Source organism: Varanus komodoensis, unplaced genomic scaffold, assembly GCF_004798865.1.
Source record: "Varanus komodoensis strain SLA01 unplaced genomic scaffold, ASM479886v1 scaffold2, whole genome shotgun sequence".
NCBI lineage: Eukaryota > Metazoa > Chordata > Lepidosauria > Squamata > Varanidae > Varanus > Varanus komodoensis.
The window spans coordinates 3,724,222-3,744,594 of record NW_025335568.1 but is presented as its reverse complement, the minus strand read 5'-3'; the positions used below and the strand labels follow the sequence as shown (position 1 = coordinate 3,744,594).

Genomic DNA, 20,373 nt, shown 5'->3' with positions numbered 1-20,373 from the left:
CAGAAGGCTTGTTCCCCAGCGCCACTCCTGCCTGGCACGCGGGAAGGGCACTTCAATGTTTCAGGGGCCTGTGTCAGAACCGCTCAAGGGGCAGTCTCCGTCTCGGCCCAGGAAGTTTGCACGGCCAGGGTAAGGTGCCCAGCAAGGGAAAACTTTGAACAGAAGCATTTAAAGCAGCTTGGGCAGGGGGTGGGGGCCCCACCTGCCCAAGGGACTTGTCCCCCGCCCTTGAGGTGCCCCATCACCCCTCCTCTTCCCTTGACAGGTAAGCACCGCTCACCACACTGTGTGTCCTGGAGTGTCCTAAGAGGCTCTTTCAGGAGATGGACAAACCATTTTTTAAACTGTGAACACGGCTGCACAATTTCCTGGCACCGGGGGGGGGGGTGGTGGTCAGCCAGGGAAGGGACTGGGACCGGCGGCCGCCCAGGTGAGATCCCAAAGAATGGGAGAGGTTTTTGCTGCTTTTGCTGAGCGGGTCCCTCGCTGTTCCCCACAACCCACAATCAAATTGCAGCCCTGGGTTCAGGCACCAGGCATCCCCTTGCGGCACAAACAACGCCTAGACCGAGACATGGGCTTTCTGGGCAGCCTCTTCCAAAACCCCCGAGCCACTGCAGGAAGCCGTCTGAATTCAGGCTAGACACCCTGCTGGCTTGCCCTGCTGTGTGAACCCGGTCAGAGATGCTGTTATCTGGAGGGTGCCGTGGAGGAACAAGCGGCGACAAGGCAGGCCGCTCCTTGAAAGGGCTGATGAAGCTGGCAGAGTTTCATGCATTGGCTCCCCCGCCCCCGAAATTCACAATATTTAAAAAACGGCCGTCAGTGGAAGACAACATGGGAAGAGGGACAAGGAACGGCACGGGCTGGGCGGGACCCAGGAGCAAGGGCATGTCCTGGGCGCAGGCTCCCGAGGGGCGGCTGGGCGAACGCTTCCGGCCCGACTGCCCCCTCTGCTCAGCCCTGCCGCCGAGCCGGGCGCACGTCCCCCGAGCGGCCTGCCCCCCGCCCGTGAGCGAGCCACCTCCCGAGCCCGGGGCCTGTGCTTACGTGAATGTTCTTGATCTCCTGAGAGGTGAGCATCCCCCGGGTCTTCAGAGCTTTCCTCTGCGGCTTCTGCATTTGGATGGAGGGGTCGGAGAGGCCCAAATCAAAGCCTTGAATGCGATGCGGCAGCATATTTACGGCAGGCACGGCCTTTCGCCCCACCCTGCCGGAAGTGGTCCAGGCTAAATCCTATGCTGAAGAAGCGGCAGCACCCCTGCCCATGTCCGGGGCATCGAGTGCTCAGCGGCCCTCTTGACCCTGTCCCGGCGTGCATTTTACCAGCGAGAGAAAGGAGGGCCTTCTGGCTGCGGTTATTTCAACCCGGGGCCACGGAGTTAAAGCCTCGCTTGCAGACAAGCTTCAGGCAGGACTCCCTTGAGAGACCTCCCATCTAATTCATGAGGAAGTTAAATGCTATGCAAGGCACCCCCTCCCATGAGAAACACACACACATACATATGCAGGACTCGTTCTTAAAGTGGCTGACGCACATCGAGTGCGTAGCAATCAGGTCCTGAACTTCATTAAGAACCTAGGCACTCGTTTTCAAGCATTACGCGGAATAGACAATCCCTAATTATCTGACTCGCAGCTGCTAGGCTGGGTGGTGTTCCAAGCGTTGTTTATGAATTCCACTTTTTCCCAAATGCCCTGCTTCTAAGGCATCTTATCGTTTAGATGCAATCCTGGGGATTCATGCATGCGTCTGTGTTACGTGTGAGGAAGCGAGGACGGTGCTACTACGGAGCAAGTCACCAAGAGCAAGACCGTGGCCTTCTGCTCCGAGCCCACCGTTTGTGCAACGGGGGTGCGAGCGATGTGGGAGAGAAGCATGCTTTTCCCAGAACCGGGCCGCGTAAGGCTTCCGTCCTCGGCCTTCCTGCACTGAAGGGGCTGAAGAGATCTGAAGGGGGCTTTGCGCCACACGGACGGGAGTGGCCCCCACGGAATCCTGCGGAGGACTCGACTCGCGTCCAAGGAAGCCCAAGCGCCAATCTTCTTCAGACCTCCGAATCACCCCCGCCGCCCCCCAGCCCCGGTGTGGCTCCAACGTGAGCGGCAAAGGAATTCATCTACCACAGAATCCACATGCCAAGGCGCCGGGATCACGGACCGCACAGCTGTAAGGAACAGCCACTTTTCATCTCTCATTTCCCCCGTGAGATGCTGCCAGAAAGCCCACAAGCAGAGCCGGAAGGCTCTGCCCGGGTGTCCTGGGCCCCTGCAAGAGCTGCTTCAGGGCAAGAAAGGCGGTGCCCACGCAGGAGCTCACACATCGCATGCACTTGAGCCTGAGTGAGTGGCCCGAGGGGCAGGCGACTGTCCCAGCTGGCAGCAGTCCCCCCTGCGAGGCCCCGCACAGCGGTCCCAGGAGCCACGGCTGCCAGGCACTGAAAGAGGGCGGGCAGGAGGGCCCCGCAGCGCCTGAGCTGGAGCCTCAGCAGGCCTGACCACTGGCAGCGCCAGGCAGGGGTTCTGCAAGCTGGAAGTCCAAGCCCTCTGGGCCTCTACCTGCTGCTTATCCCTGCACTGAAGGGCACCCAGGCGCTGTCGGTCGAGTCATCACCCCGGTGGGACAGGCTGCAGGGAGCCAGGGCGCTCACGGACGGGAGCGGAGCTGCCCGAGGGACAGGGAGAAAGCAGAGCGAACCAGGCCATCCTGCAGCTCACTTTGCCACAGCGGCTGCTTCTCTGGCTCGCTGGGTTGGAAGGAGCACCACCCTGCCCCATGAGGCTTGCGGAGCTGGGTTGTCCCGTGGCTCCATCTTACGGCAGGCCTGCAAGCAAGATCCGCGATCAGCAAAGGGGCGCAGCCTCTCCCAAGGGGTGCCTCCAGTCAAGTCAGACTACCCCACGTTGGGGGTGGCAGTCAACACCTCTGGGGGACACCAGCTTGGGGACGGCTGGAGGAGACTGACGGAAATGTGAACATAAATGCAATTTCGTGCAGATTCGGTTGTCGGCAAAGATGCAGGGTGAAGCTGAGGGAGCCAATTTCTGCAAGATAGGACTCTCCCCGCACCCCAAGCTGAGCGAGCATGTCAGCGACTGTCTGGGAGAGAGATGTGGGTGGAACACTGAAAACACTCGACCCGTCAGTTTAATTTGGAGCCAGGATTCGTGCGTGAAAGCTCCCAGAGATCCCCCACAAGGGGGGAAAGAAGTGCCATTGTTTGACGGCCGCAGCACTGTGAAACAGAACAAGCAGGCCACTCATGAGAAAGTGCTCAAGCCACAGCCCCTAATTTCCTCTTCATCGTTCATCTCGGGGACTACGGGAGAGCGCTGCCAGGGCGCGGCACACGAGGCTCTGCAGTTCGGCACCCGCTACCCAGCCAGAACTGCCTCTTGCTTCTTCGATTACAGGATGTAAAGTAGGTGGGTTCTGTCTTAGTGGGGACAAAGCAGGTGCAGCTCCTGCTGGATGCTCTGGTCAGAACCAGGGCCGCACCTCTGGAGAAGAGAACGCGGCATTTCCACAGCTGGGGGCCACCTGCTCTTCTGCTTCACGGACCCTGCTGCTGGGATGGAGCACATGTGGCCCTCCAGAGGTTGCTGGACAGCAATGCCCAGCAGCCTGCACCCCTGGCTGTACTGGCTGGGGCTGATGGGAGCTGTGGGTCCTATCTGGAGGACTATGCCGGCTCGAAGATCCTGAGCAAGAGGCCGGGAGGGGTTTCGTTTTATAATTCGAGCCAAAGATGCAAAATACGAGGGGGATTTGGGGATCCTTCGCCTTGGATGAAAGAATGTGCTGATAACCCAGCAAAGCTATCCAGTTTTCCCAGCAGGTTCCATGCAGCCCTAGTTAAAGGTAGCGGGTGCTGCAGCGTTAAGGTAATGCCACGAGGGTTGCTGTGGGATCTTCTTTAGTGATGCAGTGGGTTTTCACGAACATGCTTCGGCCGAAAGGATGAGAAAAGGAACACAGGAAGGCACCTTCTCTGGACTGAGGCCCACCCAGCCCAGCACTGGCCGCACAGACTGGCAGCAGCAGCTCTCCACAGAGTCAGGCTGGGTTCCTTCGAGCCCAAGCTGGAGATGCTGCTTAGGAAGTAAGGTCTGAACTTGCCGCTGAAGAGGCACCGAAAGTGACAACGGTGCTGGAGAGCGAGGCGCACCGCAGCACAGTTCTGCTCCCAAACCCGCTGGGCCCTCCCCACGTTTCCTGTTTGCAAGCAAAGGGGATGCTTCTTTGCCAGTGCGGTGGCGATGATGGCAGGGGGCGGGGGGGCGGCACAAAAGGCGGGGGTCTGGTGTGGCCCCCTTCCAGCCGGGGACAGCTGGATGTTGCAATGCGCAAAGGTGGGGCCAGCCCCCTACGTGGGATGCCCACAGGCCATGGAGGAGGACCCGGGCTGCGGCACCCACCTGCTTGGCTGTCTGCCTCAGCCAGTCCTTGATGTCGTCCTCCTTGAGGGAGCAGCCGACGAAGACCAGGAAGCACTCCTGAGTGCCGCCGTGGTCTCGGCCGTCGCTTCGGGGATCGGGGGGAGGAGTCGGCCCCTCCTGCACCGGCACCAGGCTCAGTGAGTTGGAAATGGCGTTGTGGCAGACTTCTATCATCCGGTCAGAATCTGGGGCAGAACGGAAGAGGAGCTGAGTGTCGAGGTTCCACTGGGATGAGGGGCACCCCACTGCACCCCACTGCACTTCAAATCTCCGCAGCCACTTGGGCCAGGAGTTGACTTGTGAGGCTCCTATCTCACTTTTTAAAATAAAAACACACATTCGCTAATATGACCAATGGACATATGTACGATGTACTATACGGATATCAATACACACCAATGGACATATTAATGTACCCTTACTGATATCAATACATACACAATGTCCTTCATAAACATAAAATACAACTACATCCTTACCCTAGGGGAGATAATAAAATCTGTCAACTCTCAAGTCAAACCCAGTCCTTAAAAGAAAAATGGGAAATCTGTACAAGATAAACCAGGACAAGAATTCTGGACTAAGCAGAGATGACCATTTTGCGAGGGGACACGGGCATCAAACCAGCATGCGTTTCTAGAAAACTGGTGTCATAGGATTGGGGCCCAGGACCCTCTTTCTGTGTTCTGGGGAGGTCCAAATCCAGCTGAGGATTGTGCTGATGCTGGGCCTGCTGGGCAGGGGTGTTCACGGGTTCCTCCTTCTCCTGCAGCCCTCGGCACTGGCTGCTGGGGGACACGCCTTGCCCACGGAAGACCTGGGGAACGACAATCCTCCTGACTTCCAGGTAGGAGGCGGGGAGCGTTGTCTTTCTGCTGGGGACACTAGAAAGATGCTGCCGCAAGTCACAGTGGGCCAGCAACCCCTTTCGAGGCACGGCTGCGTCACACACTGCAGCCCGCAACGTTTTGGACCACAACTCTCTGGCTGCTGGTCGTGCTGGCTGGGACTGATGGGGGCTGTGGTGCAAAACATCTGGAGAGCACCAGGTTGGACAGGGAAGAAACGGGTACAGTCATGTGGGCGCCGTTCCTCGTTAACAACACGGCCCTTTTAATTTCGGGGCTGCGACGCTCTGCTCGTTGTAAAGAGGCCCTCACAAGCCCTTCCGCCATTCATAGGGTGTGCTTAGCGCCAGCGAGGGGACCGCATGCATGTCCTCGGAGAACCCAAGTTGGAAATACTCCTGCCAGCATGCAGGGGAAGGGAAAAAGGCTTACCAGTTACCTGAAAACTTAACTTTGCCCAGAATGTGGTATATGTTTCCCGAGAAAGGACTTGGCTTATTGGAGGACTTTAACGCTGTTGGAAAATGCAAAACACAAACACACTGAGATTAGTCCCATCTGCCGCGCTCAGGCCGGGAGCTGCAGCGCCCCCTAGGGGTCACTTGCCGTACATGGGTCACTCGAGAATAATCTGTGCAGGCTATAAAATAAGGGCCGGAAAGCAAGAACTGTTGACGCCTCCAGCATTGCAAGCTGAATAACCCTGCTCAGACGCCTAGCCAGACATGCGCGCTGCGGATGAGGGAAGGGGTTTCTTTCGAAAGACTCCATTACGAATGTTATTATTCAAAAAGAGTCCTCTTGGGGCAGCTACATGGGCAGGGTCCTGTGAATAAACTGGACGAATAGCTACATGCTTACACGGAAGAGGAGGACACAGAGCAGGGTGATCCGGAGCCGAGACGGCCACTGGCATTTCCTGAAGTCTGGCTCCACCCTTGGAAACACACCCCGAGGTCGGAGCTCTGGGGGCGGGAGGGGGCCGGGGAGGAAGGCGACCGGCTCGGCTAGCCTACGGTGCATCCCGGTGGCGCGTCAGCCCCTTCCCCTGCGCTCCGAGGCCAAGCTCTGAGACGGCTGACATCGGCTGCCCGAGTGTGGCCGGGTGGGGGAAGCCCACAGCGGCCTCTGGCCTGGCCCTCTTTCTGTCCTCTGTGGGTGCCTGTAACTCAGAGCTTTAACAACGACCTCACAGGATTATATTGTGAACGATTCTGGCTTGGAACCCACCTGTCCACCAGGAAAATGCCTGCCACGGGGCGCTTCGCAATCATTAGGATCCAAAGGAAACCAAGACTTGACGCAAGCAATGGTGAAATACATACATTAAAACACGACTGGAAACACACCAACAGGGATGCACTTCCAGCACGAGGGCACCGCTATTCCAGCCGCCCTCAAGGTGCGAGGGGCCACTAATTCTGCCACCCCTTTCAGCCAGCTGGGGCATAAGGCCTGCTGGCCCAGGGCAGTGGAAACTGCCGTCCAGGCTGAGCTACTTGGGCTGAGATTTCATGCTAAAATCTAGAAGCTGGTGGAGAATTTGGGGTTCCAAGCGTTTGTTTGAAAGGGTTTCTAGCCCTCATGGTGGCACAGTCGAGTTCAAGCAACATTTGGGGGACGCTTCATTGCCTGAGGCGGCGTTTCCAAGCACTGCGCAACTCTCGGGCTCCGTCACCACAGCTTCTGCTCCTGATCCCCATCTAACGAATCCAACAGACCCTCAGTTCTCTCCCTCCTCTCCTGCCCACCCCGCCAACTACCCACTCTCGGCCACTTCACAGCGACGTCGCCCGCAAAGCAGCAAAGAAATGAGCCAGGCCGACTCCAGCTTAATGCTCTCCTCAGCCGCCAAAGCGCTTGGTGGCCTGGGGCAAGGCTCTCAGGGGAGCCTCAGCACCCGCACCCGCGACGCTGGATGAGGCCATGACTGCATCTGCCTAGGCGGTTCAAAAGCATCACACCCACGTATCTGTCAGGGACGAGACGGGCGCGCTATGAAACACTGAGAACGACAGCCCAGATTCTGCACGGCTTGTGCTGAAGAACAGCAACACGCTCCCGTGCCAGGAAGAGCCAAGTCACAATCTGCATGCATCTAGGGAAATCTATGCATTCATGCCCCTGCTTTGCATAATCTCCTCTACTGCAGCTCCTCCCAGGGAAGGAGAAGACATCGGCCCAGCGCCAGCTCCCCTGGGCAGTCAGTGACATCCCAGCAAGACCCTGTGCCTGCCCTGAAGCGGGCCAGGCCTGGGGAGCTGCTCCGAAATTTCCGGAGTGTCCCAGAGCAGCTCGGGGGCAGAGAAATGGTGCATTTCCCAGGAGACTGGTGGCACGTTGCTAAGAGAGCCCCCACTGCCAGTTGCTTGGAGACACAGCCAGAGGACCAGCATGACTGGAGGCTCATCGGGGCACCGGCAACCTAACTCAGAGCCTCCTGGTCCCTTCGGAAATACCCGCTGGGTCTCGTCTTTAAACGCTTCTTTCCATCCAAAGCAGCTAGAGGGACGTTTCCCCCTAGAAATGAAAGCTGAGCAGCCCCCGTGCCCAGCTGTGTGGCTGGATGCAACGTGGCGAACCAAGTCCGGCAAACCAGATCCCTTCCCTTCACCGGCAGCATCTGCTCTGTGCTCACAGCAGAAAGGTTTAAGGTTGCAGGCCCGACGCTCCCGTGAACGAACGCGAGTGAAGAACACGCTGACCTGTGGGAGGAGGGGGGCGACCACCAGGCACAAACGGGATTTGCTAGCAATTACAGCAAGAACACACCGCCTTGATAGCAACCTCCGTGTGACCTGCAGCACGGCTTCTTACCTTTACATTTGGCCACGAAGCGCGTCTTCTCCAAAGGACGGTTAAACCACACGCAAATCTGAACCATTGGAGGAAAGACGGAACCTGCCCGGAATTTGCCGTCATGCCTGAAAATACAGCGCAGTCCATTACTCATCACTTCCCCAAGCTCAAGCCAGCGTGATCCACTGTTCAACGACCGTCAGGGCAATGGACAGACTTTTGCTACTTTCCCTCAACAGGCCTATTGGACGAAACCAAAGGATCCGAGGAGGGAAATAGTGAGTGAGGGGGTCAAACACCTCTGAAGTGTGGGAGGGGGATTCCTATTGTTCCAGAAAGGGAAAGCGGGGGGGAGTCTTCTGGGGCCAGATGAGGAATTGAGACTAATGCAGTCTTTCAGCATTTGGAACACTGCAAACTGTCCAGCTGTTGGGCAGGAGGGAGGGAGGGAGGGAGGGAGGGGCCACGATGGATCAGCTCAAGGGTTCCTCGAGTCCAGCATTCTGTCTGCACTAGCTGCCTGTAGCAAACCCACAAATATGCCATGAATGCCAATGTTGTCTTCCTTAAAATCCGTCCACCAGACTCTTTTCAGCGGCACTGTATGTATACAATACGCAGGACACAAAACAACAGGACTTCCACTCAGCTGGACTTCAGTTAGGCCTCCCTGTAAGGTTCACCTCTAATTTGGGAGGCCGTGCCAAGACATGATCTGAAAATTGCTTTCTCTAAGTACTAATTTGCACAACTTAAGGGGAAAGGCATGATTTGCAGGAGTGTATGATTTGCACGTGGATGGTTTCTGCATCTCCGTTAAAAATCCCAGGAAGCAGCGCGTGGAAATGGCTTGGATCAAGTGTCAGAGCAGAGCAGGGCAGAGCAGAGCAGGGGAATGACCGGCGCAAGTCAGAATACAGGCGGCTTCGTACGGTCGTGCACATGATAATGAACGGAGGGTGGGAGTCTAAGGCGGAGTGACAAGGCATTCGAAGCTGCAAGGACCGCTCTGGCGCCACCCCCTCCTCAGGGCCACCTGTGGGGCCGATGCACCAATGCAAGGATGGGCTAGTGCCGACCCAGGCATGGCATCCAACCGATCCCCCTTGGAAGATGGGGGAACTGGTGGCATTCAAAACGTCAAGGATGCCCAGTGCATTTCCCTGTCCCCAAATTCCTTCCCCCGATGCAACTTTTCTCCTTCTCCCTGCGGAAGCTTTTCCCTCTTGGCTCACGAATGTCTCCCAACTGAAAGGCGGCTCCCAAATATTCCCCTTTTTTCTGCCACCCACCCTCCCTCCTTCCCACTAAGTGCACCCTTCATCTATCTTCTGTACTCGCCCAACTACAAGGATGCTCCTCAGCTCAGTATCTACCTTAAAAAGCTGCAGGAGGTAATCCAGTGGAACTCTGCCCCCTTTGAGAAAAATCTCCTGAATTTCAAGGGTATTTGTACCAGCATAAACAACTTGAATTAATTTAAGGTTTTGAAGCCACTTGTAGAATTAGGCCTTCCCAAAGCAGCATACAGAAAAAGTGAGGAACAAGGTATCAATCACTGGTGATCCCATTAAGATGACATCCAGGGACTGCGGAAGAAGCTGTTCTGTTGATAGAAGGAACCCCTGAAAAAGAAGATCTGCGAGGCTTGCCTGAGAGCCAGGGCGGAAGGGGCAAGGCTTTGGCTGATGGGAAGAGAGCTCCAGAGATTTGAGGCCACCGATCTGGGGTCATCTGTAGTGGACCGATCGCCTTAATAGCAGGCAGTCAGAAGGACCCACAGGGCAGATCCTAGCACATGGGTGGAGACTGAACAAGTGGAGGCAGCTGGAAAAGCTTTAAAGCTCACCAGGAGCCAGGCTGCCTTTCAGGTCCACTTGCTTTTTTAAAGTTTCACAGAACTGTCCCCTTTAGGCGAAATCTTTTAATTAACAAATGGGACCGGAAAGGTGACTGACGATATTTCTCTAAGAATCTCATCACAGCATTTCATTAACAGAGTGATTTAGCTGGAGAGATTAAATGGATGGGGAAATAAATCAAAGTTGCTTTACAATGCTCATGTTTATTAAAAGTTATTGCCCTTGAATATTTTGCCAGGGGAGATACTTGCCAGCCAGGATATGTTAAGTAGCGGGTTGTCAGCATCTGCGGGTCGGAAAAGCTGTTTTCAGACAGAATTAGCTCGATGTCTTCATTCCTGGTGGGAAAGGAGTAAAGATTTATGTACAGTCCCTCCTGCAGGAATCGCTCTCTACCTTCCACTCCAAGTTATGACGATCCGATGCTTCTTGACTTGCGATTTTTACAGTCTTGCAGGTGCTTCTAGCCTTGTGAGTTTCTTAAATATGGAGTGGTGAAAAGCCCTCTAAGGCTTAGGAAGTATTCCCACCCCAAACATTTTAGCCCCTTTGCAAAAAAAGGCCCAATAGCTGCTTTCAAGTGTCAATCAGGCCTACGAAGAAACCCTTGGTGAATCACAATCCTGGAACACCAACTTGCAAAAAGAGTTAGCAACAACCAGGGTGGATTTGATTTAAACCAGATTGATTTAAATCACGATTTAAATCAACAGTCAGTAAGACTAGATTTAAATTGTGATTTTCAACATAATTTGCACACATGTGCGCCTTACCAGTAGATGAAGGAGCTCCATTAAAATATATTCCCAAACTGGGCCTCTTTTACAGCCTGCTGCCATTTATAGGTTTCTTCCTCCAGGGAAAGAATAATATGATCAGCCTCAGGCTGTACACAAAGAGATCCAAAGGCTTGTGGAGAATCCTGCTCAAAAGGTTTCCTTGCATTTTTACTGCCTTCCCCTCCCTCCTCACTATTCTACTCCCAGCAATCTTCATCTGCTCACAGATGTTTATCCACTCTGGACTGAAAAGGATGGAATTCCATCAATGGCCCAGACAGAGGTCGGCTGGGTTCGAGCTACGCAATTACACCCCCACAAGGGCTGAGTATGGGTTGCTACTGAACTGTGAGTAGTTGTTGTTGAAAGATGGGTTGTCATATTTCCGAAACCCAGCTGAAATGACAGTCTAGTGAATAATTCCGAGTTCATAAATCAACAATACATCCTGGGTTCTCTTCATGGGTAGTTTGTGGATCATGGGTTGTAGCTGGTTGGTGCACGATGCAATAACCCATAATTTAACAGCACCTGACACTCAACCTTTAAGTGTGGGTTCTCATGTCATCTGGATCCGGCCTATATGGGATTGCTCACATTTTTATTCCTGTGTTAAAAACCAAACAAGGACTTCCTTCTCACTTGCTCGTTAGAAGTGGCTGCTAGGGAAAAAGGGGAACAGCACAATTACCTCGTCACAACCCCGTTTTCTGCCAAGATGAACGAAACAGCTGGGTTTGCTGCTCGGATGAGGTTCTGCAGCTGGACGAGGAGTGGGTTTCTCTGCTCCATGGTGTGGCTTGTGAAGACCACGTTGCTCACCAGGCCTGCGAAGGAAAGAAGATGGGCCGTTTACGACAGAGCGTTCGTCAGGGATGGTGCCCTGGCTTGAGAGCAAGATGAGGGTCTCAAGGGTAAGGCCGGCTCTCCCAGGATGGGCTGCAGACGGGAAGCGCTGTCCCGACCCCTCACTCAGAATGTCCCTGCGGGAAGTGATGGGGCAATCCTCTCTGTTTTGCCCCCGGAATGAAGTAGAAAACACGAATCCAGACAAGCAAACAGGCCTGTTTAAGCAAGACGGGGCAGATCTGAAGTCTGTTTGCTGATATGCACTGGGTTTCTTTTTGAGAGCACCTGCTGTAAGATCTTCCACTGAAAGGTGACACCTTTCTGGATCGTTGCAGACACCTTCCCGGGTGGTAACGCAACAGGTTCACACATGTAAAAGACAATCAGCAAGCAAACGAAGCCCTTCCCGGTCCAGCTCATGGAAATCGCTGCCACATCACCTGAGAAGCCAGTGGCAGGGCAGGGTCAAAGGGGAAAGGCGCGTCAGACCGATGCTCAACGTGAATTGGGGGGGGGGCGCTGCAGGGTCCCTCGCTGACATTTGACAAGGTTCGAGTGCCTGGCTCATCCGGCATGGCCCTCTCCTCCCGACATCCCCGCCACACAGAACCGTTTTCTGCGCTGGGTCGTGCAGGGCCACCCAGCTGCCCACGGGGAGTGCTGGCTTGCCTTCCCATCAGCTCCCACGGTGCACAGCTCCATCCTCCCCCTCTGAGGAGAAACACCCCCTTGCATACTCCCCTGATGCCATTACAGGACCACAGCGCAGCAAACCCTCACGTGCTCTTTCCTGGACGAACCCCGGAGCCAGAACCTGGTGGAGGAGCTAGACGTTTGCGATCTGAGCAACAGACGACGTCGCTCCGTGCAGAACGGACCCGCTGCGCCTGCCTGCACACAAGCTGCTCAGCACTACCCTGAAGTTGCCGCCACACTGCAAAGCCGCTCTCCTGTCGCTTGTCAACACAGCCACTTGACGGGCTGCCGCCCACTTGTCCTTCAAGCGACTCTTTGGGAGTCACCGACCGAAGCTTCTCCTGAGCTCACAAAGCCCAGAGCCACTGGCTGTGCTGCCGCCTGCCCCCCTCACCCACGGATGCCGACCTTCCAGCTGCTGGCCCTTTGCTGCACCCCAGATGTGGCTGTTTGGGGGCACAAGCAGGGTGCTTTCGGTGCGGTGCCCCGGACAAGGGCGGGTCCCGACCAACCTGCCTCTTGGATATGAAACCGGCCTGGTGTGGGACTGCTTACCCTCGGACTTGTGGGGAGGATAAAGCAGGATTACTCCCACCGAGGCCATCTTCAACTCCTTGGAAGGAACAAATGTGCCAAGGCAGAGCTGGGAGGAATAAAGAACTCTGCAGAGAAGGGGCCCGGCGCTCCGCTCTCGCAGCAGCAAGACAGAAATCTGCTCAGGGACTCCTCTACAAAGCAGTTGGCCTCATTTTGAGAACAGAGATCGAAATTACCAAACCCACGCATTGGCATTTCCTTGCTCCTTGCAAACGCACGCCGGCAGGTTGGCTTTTGCTTTCCAAAACGGCCAATTCCCTCCCGTTGCCCCTGGCACTCGTTAGCCTTGTCTGCAGGTGTGTGTCGGGGAACGGCTGTTGGCGGGCACTGCAACCCCCCCGCAGACCACGACGTTTGTCCCGACGGCCTTGCGTTCTCCTCCAAGCTCCCCCTGAGCAGTGCCAAGGCGTTACGAACACGCCTGTACGTACTTATGACTCGCGAGTGATGGCGACCTCCTTGGGGAAGCACCTCCGAGAGGAGAGGGCAGAGCCCTCCAGGTCAGCGGCGAGGAGGCAGAGCGAGGAGAAGCTGAGCGGCTCAAGGGAAAACATTCCTCCACATCCGAGAAATTGGCCTTGGGGGGGAAGAAGGTGCCCCCCACTGTGGGGAACAGGGGTTCCCAGCCCCATGGTTGCTCAGGTGCAGCTGGGAGGGGAGCCTCCGGTCAATCTTCCCCGCCCCCTTTAGGATCCCCGGCGCACACTGCTCGGCCACATCGCTGGCTTCCGAGGGGCACGCGCCACTCTTGCTCCCGCTGCACTGTGGCCGACCCTCTCCATCGGGGTGCAGGACGCGGGCCACAGCCCTCCCTGTGCCTCCCTCGTTTCGACCCAGAAAGCGTCCGTGCCAGGTTGGCCCAGGCGTCCCTTTGGTCCAGCCTTCCCTCCACCGAGTGGCCAAGCGGGCGCCCCCACGGGAAACACGGAAACAGAGTGAGCCAGAAGGGGCCTCCCGGGCCATCTAGCCTGACCCCCGGCTCCAGCCAGGGAAGCCCACAAGCAGGGCAGGAGTGCATTGGCACCCTCTCACCCATGTTCCCCAACCACTGAGGAACATGGGCATGCCACCTCCAGCACCGGAGGTGGTGGAGGGCCGTCCGCACCGGCAGCCACAGACGGCCCCTCCCCCAGGATCTGCAGGATCCCCTCTAAGCCCACCCGGAGGGGTGACCAGCACCATACTGGGCAAGGCGGGTTCCAGAGTTCAGCCGTGCGATGCCTGAAAAAGGTCTGTCGCTCATCGGCCCTGAAGCTCCGACCCGCCTGCTCGTAGGGCAAGCCCTGTGTGCTCCCCATGATGAGAGGAACCTCACGTCCCCTGCGGTGTGCACCTTTGTGCGCCCCGGGTCACGGTCCCCCCCCCGCTTGCCTTTTCTGCACGCCAAGGAAAGCCCAGTGCGGCAGCCCTTTGCCACAGGGAACTTGTTCCAACCCCTTTACCATTTTACTGGCCCTTCCCGGCACTTTTTACCACCTCCTTTTCCAGGTATGGCAACCACGGCTGTGCACAGTATTCTGAACATGAGCACAGCACGGTTTTGTACCGGGGGAGAAGGCTCCCGGCACTTTAACGGCCAACGTCCTAATTATGCTCGGCATGGCAGTTTGTCTTTTTCTCAGCAGCTGCAAACGTGGCGATTCCCCAGAGAAATGCAACTTCCCCCCAGTCGGACAGGTGAAAACACCTTTTCTCGAGCTTAGTTCCAGGAAGGAAGAGCCTGAAGCCCCACTTGGTGTTTTCGGTGCTGCCCCTTCGTCTTCAGCCCGGCCCACCCTGGACTGCAGCTCCCGAGAGCCTCTTTGAAGCGGAATGTGGCTCGGAGGAGGGAGGGGGCACGACGCGTGGCTCTCCTATGGGGCAGAGCCAGAGAGACTAAGAACCAAGGAGCCCCTCGTCCCAACACCTGCAACAGGTAATTGCACCTGTTGCACCTGAAGTGCAACCATTTCGGAAGGACACCTGTGCTAGCCTGCTGCCCCAAACCCCACGGAGAGCCGTGCACGGTACTGTAAGAGCTTTCTCTTTCTCTCTGAGCTTTGCGGTAGTCTCGCTGCGAGGACTCTCCGTTTTCTGGCAACGCTTTCAGCTGTCAGCAAAGCTAAAGGCTTTTTGCTGTGAAGTGCCTTTGAATGAGCTCATCGACATGTCAGAAACAGCCCTCGAGACGCTACGGGGTCTGGGCGGTTCGTGTGACCGCTGTGAAAAAGGCAAGGGACGCATGCCCTGCAAGCAGCTTCTGCTATAGCGGCACCAGGCTGCTCCTGGGGACCAAGTCGCTGCTTTTGCTTGGCAAGCGGGAAAGAAAGGAAGCAGAAACTGGCGGTTTGCTCTTTTCAGCAATGGCGGTGATAAGATTGCTCTCTTCTTGCATCCCAAGGAGCAAGCACAGAACAGACCAAAGGGGGCAGCGGGGAGTGGCTGGCTTCAATTTCTGCCCAGTTTGTAGGGATTCGGCCTCGGTGTTTCAAGGTTTTCCTTGCAGACTTAATGGCTCCAGTTTTATGCTGGAAGCAGGAAATGTTTTCTCCTAAAACAGACTTCCCCAGCCTGTCCCACTTTCTTGAACTCCGCCACGCCACTGGCACTCGCCGTCCTGTGTGGCCCCCCCTAGGCAGTGCAGAGGTTTCTTCCCGAGAAGAAGTCCGGCGGCCACCCAGGTTGAGCTGGATGGCAACCCCATGGCTCACAGGCTGGGAATCGGGGGACGCACTGCTCGGCGCATCCAGCCCTCCTCAGAGGCGCTCAGCCTCACTGCTCTAGGAATGTTTAAGGAAGATTTACCTTGTGAACACTGGTCCAGGAATTTGGGGAAAAGAAACCTGCAACACAGAAATCCCAGTGTGAGTTGTTGCACGACGGAGAGTTCACGAAGGGTTTCCACTAGCAAGCGGGGCGGGGGGGGAGGAGGAATGAGGGGTGGTTCCAATGCATTGCACTTTGCAAAACCTACCCAAGAACGCATGCTCATGGATTACAAACGGGTAAAAAATCAAATGCAATGGAAATACAACAAATGGTACGTTGGACAAATGCAAAAACTCCCTTTTCAGGCAATAAAGAAGGCGACCGAGAGGAGCCCTGAGACCCAAAATGTCTGGAGGAAAGAAAGATCTTCCCCGGCACTCAAAAGACAGCGGGAGCCAGGTGCACGTGACACATAAGCCCATCATGGAGGCTGAACTACGGCGGGCTGTCCTATTACATGCATGTACATCGATTCTGACACGGGAGCTTCATCTGTGGGCAAACACAGGTCTTGCTGGGGTTACTGCCGCCAGGTAACCAAGCCCATGGTGCACTGCAGGACGCAGGCAGTGAGCCAAGAAAACCCACTGCTGCTCTCGCTAAGCTATCCTGGGTCTCCATCAGCGCCAGCTGGCAGGGTGGAGTGCCCGTCACTGCATCGGTGCCCCTTGTCACACCTGGCTCGGCCCCGTCCCCTCCCCCACAGAGATCACAACTCAACGGCAAGTGACACCCCCTTCCAAGGGCCAGAAGTGCACAACGGACGGGCTGGCACTGTTTGTCGCCCATTTTTAAATGATTCTTTGAGACAAGAAATTGGCTCAAACTTTTTAACATTTTAGTATTAACTTTGGAGACAGACTTGTGCCAGCGCACGCTTGTGTGGCTCCGAAGGGCTAAGCCTTCCCGGGGAACGTTCTGGGGAGCGGGGAGTCCACTGTCAAACGCAGCGGGCACCCAAGAGGGGGGCTGCCCTGGAGAGACCGCCATGAACTTTATTCCTCACACTGCTATCTCCCGAAAGCTGTCAAAAGGTGAGCCGTCAAGCGACAGCAACACCGCAAGAGCACTTTACTTGCGAAAGAGGACGGCCAGGAAAACCGCAGAGAAAAACGGCTCTGCCGTCGCCACTATCGCCGCAGGCTAATCAGAACATGGTGCTTGTAGGACATGGCAGTGCCCAGGACCACAAGTGTTTGCTCAGGTGTTACGAAAAGGGACAAGAGGGAAACGGGCATCTCCAAGTGGCGCGGGGCTCTCCACTTTCCACAAAGTTTAAACAGGGGCAGGCAGCTGAGGGCGTTCCTACGTGCGCGCAACTATCTATTGATTCTCCATCCACTTTGCTGCCAAAAAGCAGCTCCACTTTTTACTAGCCCATCCGGATTTATCCTTCCATTTATTGTTGGAAAGGTCAGCCGCTGGGAGGGGCAAACCTAAACACCTTCTTAAAGCGCTCGCATTGTGCTATTTAAAGCGCGGGGCGTTTGGCTGTGTGTCAACTCCTGCTGATAGCCCATGAGCTGGGTTGTGGGAGTTCCTTTCCCATCCTCCACGGCGGTCTGCACAATCGAGATGCTTAGCTTGAATCTGGTCAGCTTTCATTTCCAAGAAAAGACTATTAATCACCCAAGCTTCCCCTTGGTGCTCTCCTCCTATGAAATACATTTGACTCTTCTGACCCAACGGAGCAAACTGGCAGGATTTGGGTTCCCCGGTCGCAGAATTTTAGACTCCAGTGTAAGTGAAAGGGACCAGTCCCTGTGGCCTTGGGAAGGCGGAGAAAAGCCCCGTGCTGCAGGTGGAGGGATCGGAAAAGCATACCTGTGCTCCATATAGCAGCTAAGCGGCTCCACGCAGGTGGTGATTGCTCCGATGACAAAGGAGGCCTTCACATCAGCGTCTGGATGCGTCTGAAGGGCCTGCACAACGTCAATCACATCTGTGTACCTGCAGAGAACACGAAGCGAAAGGCTGGGGAGCGGCAGGGCCAGGCCAGGGCAGGGCAGGGCAGGGCAGCGACGGTGCTGGTGCCAGCGCTTCTGGCAGGGCGTGTGCATGTGAGGTGCGTTACAGATCGGAGAAAGTACGCATCGTCCGATTCCTGGGGGCAGAAGGAAGCGGCACTGCTCTGGCAATTGATGCAAGGGCGTTTCGCCCTCCCCTGCCACCCCCGCTGAGATCAAAGGACTGCACAAGAGGAACACTTGGTTAAAACTATAATCTTCGTGCTCTCAAGGACCTTTGCTGCAGATATGTACAAGCAGATCTGTATCCAGACAAAGTCTAGCTGCACAACTCATGTGCTGGAGCAAATTCCAGTACAAAAACGGTCGAGGCTACCAGGTATTGTGAAGGAACCAAAATGCTCTGCACTTTTTGGTCTGAGCTGATTCTGGGAGAGTTTGCTTGCTTGCTTGCTTGCTTGCTTGCTTGCTAGCGAGCAAGCGAGAGACAGAGAGAGAGAGAGAGACAGAGAAAGCGTTTCATCCAAAAGTTAAATGTTTAGTCAGAATGCAGAGGTCAAGACATTTTGCTCAGGAAACCAGAAGATTATAAGGTCCCACCCGAAGGTCAGAGGAAGAGAGAAAAAACTTAAAATCGGGAAATAGAAACTAAGTTTGCAGAAATGAATAGCGCCGTCCTGGCTAGTGTGAGCTGGGAGCAAGAGGGGCGAGAACGCTTTGAGAGACAGATCGGAGCTCGGTCGAAAAGGGGTCCCCTACCCTTGCAGAACCACCAGCAGCCTCATCTTCTTCCTGCTGAAAGCCGAGAGACGGGCGCTGCGGTTGCGCTGGGATTCCAGAACGCTGGCCAGGTACTTCTGGAAGTGGGCCGCACTGAAACATTCGGGGCTGTCCATGGTCTGGCGATAAACAAGCCACCTGAAACAGGAACACGACGCAGGCAGGCTATTTCTGGTTTCTTCTACGGCGGGAGGGCATCCTGTCCTCTGCTGGGGGCCCCACTCCCCCAGGAGGAATCTGAGGGGCTGCATGCTGGGCCCAGAGCCAGATGTGTGTGGGGGGGCCCTCCTCCGCCTCTCCTGCTTCCTCCCCAAACAACTCTTGCCAGAGGTCTGAACGGAGGGTGGCCTGCCATGGGGCTGAGGGTCACCGCTGGCCCACACTTGCTTTCCAGCAAATCACTGCCCCCCTGTGCCTGTCCCCCTTTTCCAAGAGATGGAGCTTGTCCAGGGAGCAGCAGCAGGCATTCTCCACAATGAACAAGGTCGCCGTGTGGAAGCCAAAGTCGCCAGACGGGTGGGCAGCAGAACGACATCGACAAGGAAGTCCTAAGAAGCGGCTCCGAGGCAGAGAGACCTCCGGAGAGGTGGGCCTACCTGGAGAGGGCTCGCCCCTTTGCATGGCCCACCACCAAGGCCTCCTGCCGCCTCTGTGCACCAAGCAGCCGCGAGTACAGAAAGGAAAAAGGTAAAGCTCTATTCACCTCCCATATTCCTTGTTAAAGGTGACCAGGAAAGAGCAGAGATCACTGGAGCGGCATCCTGGAAGGCCCGTTACGATGGTGATCACCACCTCAAAAAGAAGGGAGAGTCAAATTACATTGCTGTGCTTATCACCGGGTCTAAAAGGTGGCCCTTGGCAAAAGCCCCTCTCCCGGAAGCTCCCTGGGCATTTCGCACCTCAGGGCCATAGCCATGAGGTTCTCTCAGTACTTCCGCTGAATCTTGCCCCTTGCCATTTCAAAGCACCTGGCAGCTTCTTCACAGAGCTCCCATTTTAAAAAGTGCTTTGCAAGTTTGGTTTTCAGGCTCGGTAGCCCGTGAAGAACAAATAATCCAAAGATAAAGGCAACGGAGACACAACTGAGCCCTTCAAGTCCATGAAAACCCACTGGCGCCGGCTTGCCTGGGCCATGCGGATATGGCAGCTACGAGCAGGCAAGCCGAAAGCTTACGGTGAAGGCATGGCCTTTAGCAGACCGAGGACGGCCTCACCTTTTCATGCTCCGCTTCATTCCCAGGGACGGCTCTGGATGTGGCCGGGTGCAGCAGCACAGGCACGTGGGCCCTCAGCACCGCCTCGCTGCTCACGCTGCTGACCGTGAAGTGCTGCAGGAATCTTTGACGGAGGAAGAGAGGCCATCAGTGTGGCCACCCCTACGCTCAGGGGCGGGTGTGGGAGCTCTGGGGGGCTGGACGGCAGGCCGTAACACGGGGCCTCAATGTCCCCCAGTGCACAGGCACATCCCTCCAATTAAGGCCTGGTGTGATGGGAGAAATCCTCGTCCCATAAGCCATTTTCCACATTAGGAATCAATTCCTTGCTCCTCCATGAGCGCCTTCCCCCCGCTCACCTCCTGCTTCATGCACTGGAATCAAAGAAGCTATCTTGGTTTCTTAAAAGTACCCCACCCCAAGATTTCTGAATGGGCAAAGGTATTTATGCATTCAGTCTATTGATAGCCCACTGTTTTTCCTTCCGAAGAACTCACTAATGGGTTACATAATTCTACTCCTCTCAATCTTACTCACACAACAACCCTGTGAGGTAGGCTGGGCTGAGAGGCTGTGCCTGACCCAAAGTCATGCACTGAGCTTCACAGTTTAGTGGGAAGTGGCGCCCAGATTGCCTGAGTCCCAACCCTGCACTCTTAACCATGACACCATTCTGGCTCTCAGCAAATTCCTTTTTAAATTTTAAATCTGAGAATTAAAGCTTCCTCCACACCAAGCACTCAGAGTAGGATATGATGTCCCTCGTGCCTGGAAGATACGCTGCCACAGTGAAG

General features: G+C 55.7%; 1 protein-coding gene across 2 annotated transcripts in view; it reads right to left on the bottom strand.

The window, feature by feature from the left end:
- The window catches only part of DNAAF9 (dynein axonemal assembly factor 9), an 80,984-nt gene that overhangs the window by 7,730 nt on the left and 52,881 nt on the right, over positions 1-20,373 (bottom strand). For both annotated transcript variants that reach the window (XM_044428337.1, XM_044428335.1), the window contains 11 exons: positions 19,580-19,703; positions 19,069-19,157; positions 18,345-18,503; positions 17,443-17,568; positions 15,655-15,692; positions 11,420-11,555; positions 10,201-10,287; positions 8,106-8,212; positions 5,728-5,802; positions 4,420-4,625; positions 1,051-1,116 (listed from right to left, as the gene is read on the bottom strand). In XM_044428337.1, coding sequence (XP_044284272.1) covers positions 1,051-1,116; positions 4,420-4,625; positions 5,728-5,802; positions 8,106-8,212; positions 10,201-10,287; positions 11,420-11,555; positions 15,655-15,692; positions 17,443-17,568; positions 18,345-18,503; positions 19,069-19,157; positions 19,580-19,703 — 1,213 coding nt within the window. The remainder of the gene's footprint in view (positions 1-1,050; positions 1,117-4,419; positions 4,626-5,727; positions 5,803-8,105; positions 8,213-10,200; positions 10,288-11,419; positions 11,556-15,654; positions 15,693-17,442; positions 17,569-18,344; positions 18,504-19,068; positions 19,158-19,579; positions 19,704-20,373) is intronic.